General features: G+C 47.8%; 1 protein-coding gene across 1 annotated transcript in view; it reads right to left on the minus strand.

Annotated features, from left to right (window-relative positions):
* The window catches only part of LOC121320131 (reelin-like), a 170,826-nt gene that overhangs the window by 54,543 nt on the left and 106,283 nt on the right, over nucleotides 1-10,000 (minus strand). Inside the window, exons 24-28 of the mRNA XM_041258389.1 lie at nucleotides 9,179-9,291; nucleotides 7,091-7,228; nucleotides 6,480-6,666; nucleotides 2,610-2,815; nucleotides 537-708 (exon numbers count right to left, since the gene is read on the minus strand). Coding sequence (XP_041114323.1) covers nucleotides 537-708; nucleotides 2,610-2,815; nucleotides 6,480-6,666; nucleotides 7,091-7,228; nucleotides 9,179-9,291 — 816 coding nt within the window. The remainder of the gene's footprint in view (nucleotides 1-536; nucleotides 709-2,609; nucleotides 2,816-6,479; nucleotides 6,667-7,090; nucleotides 7,229-9,178; nucleotides 9,292-10,000) is intronic.

Here is a 10,000-nt window from a genome sequence, read left to right on the forward strand (position 1 = left end):
CTCAGTTACCTGGGGCAGGGTCGGGTTAGCTCAGTTACCTGGGGCAGGGTCGGGTTAGCTCAGTTACCTGGGGCAGGGTCGGGTTAGCTCAGTTACCTGGGGCAGGGTCGGGTTAGCTCAGTTACCTGGGGCAGGGTCGGGGTAGCTCAGTTACCTGGGGCAGGGTCGGGTTAGCTCAGTTACCTGGGGCAGGGTCGGGTTAGCTCAGTTACCTGGGGCAGGGTCGGGGTAGCTCAGTTACCTGGGGCAGGGTCGGGGTAGCTCAGTTACCTGGGGCAGGGTCGGGGTAGCTCAGTTACAGTTACCTGGGGCAGGGTCGGGGTAGCTCAGTTACCTGGGGCAGGGTCGGGGTAGCTCAGTTACCTGGGGCAGGGTCGGGTTAGCTCAGTTACCTGGGGCAGGGTCGGGTTAGCTCAGTTAACTGGGGCAGGGTCGGGGTAGCTCAGTTACCTGGGGCAGGGTCGGGCAGCTCAGTTACCTGGGGCAGGGTCTGGGTAGCTCAGTTACCTGGGGCAGGGTCGGGTTAGCTCAGTTACCTGGGGCAGGGTCGGGTTAGCGACTGGGATGATCTGCTTCTCCCTCTCAGAGAGGATGATGATGTCATCGATGGCCCACTGGTCGTACCCTTCCCCAGAATGCATCGGCTGCCACCAGCGGAAGCGCGTGCAGGAGGTCTTCGCAGCTTCAGGGAGCTCGTAGTACACAAACCTGGAGACAAGACAGGGTCTATCACTGCGAGACTCTCCACAAGAACGACTGTGACTCCAACAAACTACACTCACTCACTCCCCTTGAAGTGGCCCCAACAGTTATATACAGTGTCTTGCAAAAGTATTCAGACCCCTGACCAATTCTCTCATATTACCAAATTACAAATGAACACTGAAATTTCATTCTGTTCGATATTTTATTTTAAAACACTTAAACTCAAAATCAATTATTGTAAGGTGACATTGGTTTTATGTTGGGAAATATTTTTAAGAAAAATAAAAAACTAAAATATCTTGCTTGCATAAGTATTCAACTCCCACACATTAATATTTGGTAGAACCACCTTTCGCTGCAATAACAGCTTTAAGTCTTTTGGGGTAAGTATGTACCAGCTTTGCACACAGTGTTGGAGTGATTTTGGCCCATTCTTCTTGGCAGATTTGCTCCAGGTTGTTCAAGTTGGTTGGACGACACTTGTGGACCACAATTTTCAAATAGTGCCACAGATTCTCGATGGGATTGAGATCAGGACTTTGACTGGGCCACTGTAGGACATTCACCTTTTTGTTCTTGAGCCACTCCAATGTTGCTTTGGCCTTGTGCTTGGGATCATTGTCCCGCTGAAAGGTGAATTTCCTCCCAAGCTTCAGTTTTTTAGCAGACTGAAGCAGATTCTCTTGCAGTAGTTTCCTGTATTTTGCTCCATCCATTCTTCCTTCAATTGTAACAAGATGCCCAGTCCCTGCTGATGAGAAGCATCCCCACAGCATGATGCTGCCACCACCATACTTCACTGTAGGGATGGTGTGTCTTGAGGCATGGGCAGTGTTAGGTTTGCGCCACACATAGCGCTTTGAGTTTTGGCCAAAAAGCTCTATCTTGGTCTCATCTGACCACAAAACCTTTTCCCACATCGCAGCTGGGTCACTCTCATGCTTTCTGGCAAACTTCAGACGTGCTTTCAGATGGTGCTTTTTGAGTAACGGCTTCTTTCTTGCCACCCTCCCATACAGGCCAGTGTTATGCAGAGCACTTCACATGGTTGACTGGTGCACCATTACTCCACTCCCAGCCACTGAACTCTGTAGCTCCTTCAAAGTGATTGTTGGCCTCTCTGTGGCTTCTCTCACAAGTCTCCTTCTTGTTTGAGCGCTGAGTTTTGAGGGATGGCCTTTTCTTGGCAGTGCCTGGGTGGTGGGATGCAGCTTCCACTTCCTGATTATTGATCCAACTGTGCTCACTGGGATATCCAAACACTTGGATATTATTTTGTACCCTTTCCCTAATCTATGCATTTGTATTAATTTACCTCTAACTTCTGTAGAATGCTTTGGTCTTCATTTTCCTTCAGATTCACAGCCTTACCAATGATCCTTCAACAGTGGGGTTTTTATCCAGAAAATGTGACAGCAACTTTAATGGTTCACAGGTGGAGGCCAATGGTAAGGTAATTGTGTCCTCGTTAGGGCAATTTCTTTCATCGGTTCAAACTGGGAGGTTCCACAGCACAGGGGATGAATACTTATGCAAGCAAAATATTTCAGTTTTTTATTTTTCTTAAAAATATTTACCAACATAAAACCAATGTCACCTTACAATAAATAATTCTGAGTTTCAGTGTTTAAAAATAAAATATCAAACAGAACGAAATTTCAATGTACTATTTGTAATTCGGTAATATGAGAAAATTGGTCAGGGGTCTGAATACTTTTGCAAGGCACTGTATGTACTGCTCGCTTTCACACTCCCTTTCCCTCCTATAGTCCACCCACTCTCCCTCTCACACCTCCTCTCATTTCTATAGTCCTCTCACTCTCTCACTCTCCCTCTCACACCTCCTCTCATTTCTATAGTCCTCTCACTCCACCTCTCTCACTCTCCCTCTCGCTCTGCTGTACCTGGGTTTGGTGAAGTCAGAGAAGTACATCTCAGCCAGCAGCCCCCAGGTGATGCCCCCATTGTTGCTGTACTGCAGCAGCACCCCCTCCTCGCGGTTGTCGGCGTGGTTGCACTCTGCCGTCTCCCCCCCCACGCGCAGGTAGAACTGCAGGAAGTCCACCCAGCTCGTCTCCAGATCCCAGCTCACCAGCTGCCTGCGCCCCGCCTGCAGGGGAGAGGGGGAAAGGGAGAGATAGGGAGAGACCTCAATAACAGTAGGGCTGGAATCACTGCCACAAAGTATAAAATATTTTTTCTTAATGGTAATAAGGCACATACCTACCTACCTGCCTATTGCTTTGTGCCTACCTTCCTGTGATTCTGGCAATTTCTGGAGTGGTGCAGTCCAATCTTTCACCACAAGAGGGTACTTTACTGCTGTTTCAATGCTGGCTGCCAGCACTCCCCAAACTGAGATTTCCGAGTTCTCAGAGGAGGTTAAATTCTCATTGCCATTCATCTTCCTGCTTCAATAAGATATTTAAGGGTGACGTTTTGGAAATACTATGAGGCCCACACCTCATATGTGTTAATAGCTTAATGATGAGCTATAGCTCTCGTTCATTATTCACTGTGTGTGCGTCTCTCTCTCTCTCTCTCTCTCTCTCTCTCTCTCTCTCTCTCTCTCTCTCTCTATATATATATATATATATATATATACACACACACATACAAAAATACATACATACAGTACACCCTTGCTATAACGAACTTGTTGGGGTCCAAGCTTTTTGTTCGTGATATCGAGGGGTTGGTTATAGCGAAAGGACAATCAAAATGAAGGATAAACTGAGATTCTGAATACAAGTAGAATCACACGTACCTGCTCGTCTCTTGTATGCATTATTCTGCCTTTGCTTTATCCTGTTTGTTAAAGAATTAAAACGCAGTACAACAAGCACAAATCTCGAATAGAAGCGGAACATTTAGTCAAAATCAATCTGACACGAATCATTTCAAAGCGCACAAAACCACAATCCAACACGCAAGAATCCCAAACGGAGCGTTTATTTCAAATCATCCTGACGTGAAAAGTTTGGCATGAAAAGTTTACCAGATCCTCAATTTTGATTTGATTTTTTTTTTTTTTTTTTATTGAATTTTGCTTTGCCGCATCCTTGCTTAACAAGTAAACATAGTGTGCTTTTCGACAACCTGTATTCACGAGTCCCGACAGAAATATGCCTGCGTTCATGCTTGCTTTTCAAACGATCAATGTTGTTTCCAGCTTTGTTGCACAGAAAATGATTTTCGTTTTGTCTGTATAGTATTGTTCTGGATGGGAGTGTGTCAGTCTGACTGGGTCTGTATTGTTCTGGATGGGAGTGTGTCAGTCTGACTGGGTCTGTATTGTTCTGGATGGGAGTGTGTCAGTCAGACTGGGTCTGTATTGTTCTGGATGGGAGTGTGTCAGTCTGACTGGGTCTGTATTGTTCTGGATGGGAGTGTGTCAGTCTGACTGGGTCTGTATTGTTCTGGATGGGAGTGTGTCAGTCTGACTGGGTCTGTATTGTTCTGGATGGGAGTGTGTCAGTCTGACTGGGTCTGTATTGTTCTGGATGGGAGTGTGTCAGTCAGACTGGGTCTGTATTGTTCTGGATGGGAGTGTGTCAGTCAGACTGGGTCTGTATTGTTCTGGATGGGAGTGTGTCAGTCAGACTGGGTCTGTATTGTTCTGGATGGGAGTGTGTCAGTCTGACTGGGTCTGTATTGTTCTGGATGGGAGTGTGTCAGTCAGACTGGGTCTGTATTGTTCTGGATGGGAGTGTGTCAGTCTGACTGGGTCTGTATTGTTCTGGATGGGAGTGTGTCAGTCAGACTGGGTCTGTATTGTTCTGGATGGGAGTGTGTCAGTCTGACTGGGTCTGTATTGTTCTGGATGGGAGTGTGTCAGTCTGACTGGGTCTGTATTGTTCTGGATGGGAGTGTGTCAGTCAGACTGGGTCTGTATTGTTCTGGATGGGAGTGTGTCAGTCTGACTGGGTCTGTATTGTTCTGGATGGGAGTGTGTCAGTCTGACTGGGTCTGTATTGTTCTGGATGGGAGTGTGTCAGTCAGACTGGGTCTGTATTGTTCTGGATGGGAGTGTGTCAGTCAGACTGGGTCTGTATTGTCCTGGATGGGAGTGTGTCAGTCAGACTGGGTCTGTATTGTTCTGGATGGGAGTGTGTCAGTCAGACTGGGTCTGTATTGTTCTGGATGGGAGTGTGTCAGTCTGACTGGGTCTGTATTGTTCTGGATGGGAGTGTGTCAGTCAGACTGGGTCTGTATTGTTCTGGATGGGAGTGTGTCAGTCAGACTGGGTCTGTATTGTTCTGGATGGGAGTGTGTCAGTCAGACTGGGTCTGTATTGTTCTGGATGGTGTCAGTGTGTCAGTCTGGATGGGACTCTGACTGGGTCTGTATTGTTCTGGATGGGAGTGTGTCAGTCAGACTGGGTCTGTATTGTTCTGGATGGGAGTGTGTCAGTCAGACTGGGTCTGTATTGTTCTGGATGGGAGTGTGTCAGTCAGACTGGGTCTGTATTGTTCTGGATGGGAGTGTGTCAGTCAGACTGGGTCTGTATTGTTCTGGATGGGAGTGTGTCAGTCTGACTGGGTCTGTATTGTTCTGGATGGGAGTGTGTCAGTCAGACTGGGTCTGTATTGTTCTGGATGGGAGTGTGTCAGTCAGACTGGGTCTGTATTGTTCTGGATGGGAGTGTGTCAGTCTGACTGGGTCTGTATTGTTCTGGATGGGAGTGTGTCAGTCTGACTGGGTCTGTATTGTTCTGGATGGGAGTGTGTCAGTCTGACTGGGTCTGTATTGTTCTGGATGGGAGTGTGTCAGTCTGACTGGGTCTGTATTGTTCTGGATGGGAGTGTGTCAGTCTGACTGGGTCTGTATTGTTCTGGATGGGAGTGTGTCAGTCTGACTGGGTCTGTATTGTTCTGGATGGGAGTGTGTCAGTCTGACTGGGTCTGTATTGTTCTGGATGGGAGTGTGTCAGTCAGACTGGGTCTGTATTGTTCTGGATGGGAGTGTGTCAGTCTGACTGGGTCTGTATTGTTCTGGATGGGAGTGTGTCAGTCAGACTGGGTCTGTATTGTTCTGGATGGGAGTGTGTCAGTCAGACTGGGTCTGTATTGTTCTGGATGGGAGTGTGTCAGTCAGACTGGGTCTGTATTGTTCTGGATGGGAGTGTGTCAGTCAGACTGGGTCTGTATTGTTCTGGATGGGAGTGTGTCAGTCAGACTGGGTCTGTATTGTTCTGGATGGGAGTGTGTCAGTCAGACTGGGTCTGTATTGTTCTGGATGGGAGTGTGTCAGTCAGACTGGGTCTGTATTGTTCTGGATGGGAGTGTGTCAGTCAGACTGGGTCTGTATTGTTCTGGATGGTGAGTCTGACTGGGTCTGTGTCTGGATGGGAGTGTGTCAGTCTGACTGGGTCTGTATTGTTCTGGATGGGAGTGTGTCAGTCAGACTGGGTCTGTATTGTTCTGGATGGGAGTGTGTCAGTCAGACTGGGTCTGTATTGTTCTGGATGGGAGTGTGTCAGTCAGACTGGGTCTGTATTGTTCTGGATGGGAGTGTGTCAGTCAGACTGGGTCTGTATTGTTCTGGATGGGAGTGTGTTAGTCAGACTGGGACTGTATTGTTCTGGATGGGAGTGTGTTAGTCAGACTGGGTCTGTATTGTTCTGGATGGGAGTGTGTCAGTCTGACTGGGTCTGTATTGTTCTGGATGGGAGTGTGTTAGTCAGACTGGGACTGTATTGTTCTGGATGGGAGTGTGTTAGTCAGACTGGGTCTGTATTGCCCTGGATGAGTGTGCAGTGCCAGGTCGCTCACCTTGCTGAAGTATAGCGATGACCCCGAGGAGATAACCCCACAGCCCTGCTCCGGCTTCACCAGCTCTCCACCAAGCACCTCCTGCCAGGTGCTGAGCAGTGCATTCTGGGACTCAAAGTCCGACATGACGTTGGAGGAGAGGGGTGCTTCGGGCTGGCAGTCCGGACCAGTGAATCCCTCGTCACAGCTAGAGAGAGGGAGTGAGAGAGAGGGGGGAGAGGAAAACAGAAAGAGAGCGCAAGGGAAGGACAAAACAAGAGGCAGGAGGAACGAGAGGTAGAGTAGAAACAGTGTGAGAGAGAACGAGAAACAGTAACGAGGTAATGATGGAGAGGAAGAGGGGAGAGGGAGACAGAATGAGAGAAAGAGAAGAGAGAAATAAAGTAATGTAAGAGAAGTTTAAAGCAGGAGCCTTAGTCTAATATTATAAGAGACAGGGACATGCGCTGCACATATCAACACACTCACTCACACTCACACATGCACGCACACACACACTCACACATGCATGCACACACTCTTACTCACACTCACACATGCACGTACACACTCACTCTTACTCACACACTCACATGCATGCACATGCACACACTGAGCTCAGCCAGGCCTACCTGCAGAGGCCGTGGTTACACCAGCCATGCCCGTGGCACATGTGAGAGCACTGCTGCCCGATGTAGATGCTGTCCAGAGCCCACTCATCTGGACCCGTGTAGTAACTCTGGATCCAGCGGAACCGGGTCGCACTGGACCTGAGGAGTCAAACACACCAGGGTCAGGGTCAGGAGAAAGTGCTGGGCTGCAGTGTGGAAGGCAGTGTATTTGAGTAGCTCAGTGCTTATAGAAAGCGCTGGGCTGCAGTGTGGAAGGCAGTGGGTTTGAGTAGCTCAATACTTATAGAAAGCATTGGGCTGCAGTGTGGAAGGCAGTGTGTTTGAGTAGCTCAGTGCTTATAGAAAGCGCTGGGCTGCAGTGTGTTTGAGTAGCTCAGTGCTTATAGAAAGCACTGGGCTGCAGTGTGTTTGAGTAGCTCAGTGCTTACAGAAAGCGCTGGGCTGCAGTGTGTTTGAGTAGCTCAGTGCTTATAGAAAGCGCTGGGCTGCAGTGTGGAAGGCAGTGTGTTTGAGTAGCTCAGTGGTTATAGAAAGCGCTGGGCTGCAGTGTGGAAGGCAGTGTGTTTGAGTAGCTCAGTGGTTATAGAAAGCGCTGGGCTGCAGTGTGGAAGGCAGTGTGTTTGAGTAGCTCAGTGGTTATAGAAAGCGCTGGGCTGCAGTGTGGAAGGCAGTGTGTTTGAGTAGCTCAGTGCTTATAGAAAGCGCTGGGCTGCAGTGTGGAAGGCAGTGTGTTTGAGTAGCTCAGTGGTTATAGAAAGCGCTGGGCTGCAATGTGGAAGGCAGTGGGTTTGACTAGCTCAGTGGTTAGAGAAGCGTACAAGGTTTGAGTATGTCCTTGTACAGATGCATTGAATCTTTAGGATTTAGACTGTTAACCTCTGTTTCCCTGTGACCCTGCTAGCCAGTGAAGTGAGGGGGCTGCCGTTTCCATCAGCCCCACTGAGGCTGCAGGGGCAGCTAAACAGTTCCGAATCTCTGTGTAATGCAGTAACAAGGGGAATCAGTACCAGCAGCTGCGCACTCCCAGAGGAGCGCTCTGGAGATTATTGGAGATTTGAGGAAAGTGAATTATTGAGAGCGAGAGGTGGTGGCACTGGGGACTTGATTTAAGATGCAGCAGTCCGGTCCTGGCGTTAGTTTACTGCTCAGCTGACCCGGCGAGATTGCACACCCTGACCTCTGACAGCCTGTCAGGTGTTGAGGGAGAAGGAAAGGGGCTGGAGCAGTTAATAACTATTTAAATTCCAGTCTCCCAGGTCACATAACCCATTCCACCCCCCGTAACAATGGAAATCAAATTAGGACACTTCCATTTAACTGAGGGGTCTGGGGGGGGCTCAGCAAGCAGCCCCTCCAGGTCACAGTGTCCCAGAGGCAGGGGTTCAGACCGGGGTCATTCAAGACTACAGCTTTCTAATGAGCTGCAGGTAATGCATTGAGATACAGGCCTGGATCCATTTCAGTCCCGGTGGAACAGCCAGAATTCCTCTTGATTATATTTGAACTCATTGTAAAATCCTGTCTGTTATTTAAAAACAGCATCCAAGTATTATCTGAAACTGAAGCAATAAAGCAGGAGACAGACCCACTGAAAGTGGAGTTTCTGCTCAGATTAGGTGTTCTGTATTGAACATGCTGTAAAAGCACATTCCATATGCCATGGGGTTGAAACATGTTAAGCACACTCCACTGCATACGAAATTATTCATTTACTTAAAATAATACTGATTTGAAATGGGAAAGCATTGCCCGAGCATGATGAGGAATTAGAATCTGATCCTGCTAGCACCCAGTCCTCCCCTCTCCCCTCTCCCTCTGAAGGGGCTTCATTAAGTGTGCTCTGTGCCAGCTCTGTCTAGGGTTTCATATCGGTAGCCTCTCAGACTCTTGTTATGTGTTGATTTGTTTAGTTGAGCTGGCATGGACACAGCTGTGCATCTCATTAGGCAATGCTTTCATGCAAATGCCCCTAAACTCATCAGAAAAAAAGAACAGAAGACATGAATTTTCATTAGCGGAGCGCGAATCAGTGTGTGTCAGTATGTGTGTGTGTCAGTGTGAGTGTTTGTGTCAGTGCATGCCACTCACCAGGTCTTGTAAGGCAGGGGCAGTGTGACCCTCCTCCAGCTGGTGAACTCGGAGGGGTGGTACACGCTGGGGGACGTGAACTCAGGGCAGCTCGGCATCCCGGGCAGGCAGGTCTGGAGAATATCAAAGCAGATATTACACAGCACACTGAGAGAATATCAAAGCAGATATTACACAGCACACTGAGAGAATATCAAAGCAGATATTACACAGCACACTGAGAGAATATCAAAGCAGATATTACACAGCACACTGAGAGAATATCAAAGCAGATATTACACGGCACACTGAGAGAATATCAAAGCAGATATTACACGGCACACTGAGAGAATATCAAAGCAGATATTACACAGCACACAGAGAGAATATCAAAGCAGATATTACACAGCACACAGAGAGAATATCAAAGCAGATATTACACAGCACACTGAGAGAATATCAAAGCAGATATTACACGGCACACTGAGAGAATATCAAAGCAGATATTACACAGCACACTGAGAGAATATCAAAGCAGATATTACACAGCACACTGAGAGAATATCAAAGCAGATATTACACAGCACACTGAGAGAATATCAAAGCAGATATTACACGGCACACTGAGAGAATATCAAAGCAGATATTACACAGCACACAGAGAGAATATCAAAGCAGATATTACACAGCACACAGAGAGAATATCAAAGCAGATATTACACAGCACACTGAGAGAATATCAAAGCAGATATTACACAGCACACTGAGAGAATATCAAAGCAGATATTACACAGCACACTGAGAGAATATCAAAGCAGATATTACACAGCACACTGAGAGAAT

This window comes from Polyodon spathula, chromosome 8 (genome assembly GCF_017654505.1).
Source record: "Polyodon spathula isolate WHYD16114869_AA chromosome 8, ASM1765450v1, whole genome shotgun sequence".
NCBI classification, from domain to species: Eukaryota; Metazoa; Chordata; class Actinopteri; order Acipenseriformes; family Polyodontidae; genus Polyodon; species Polyodon spathula.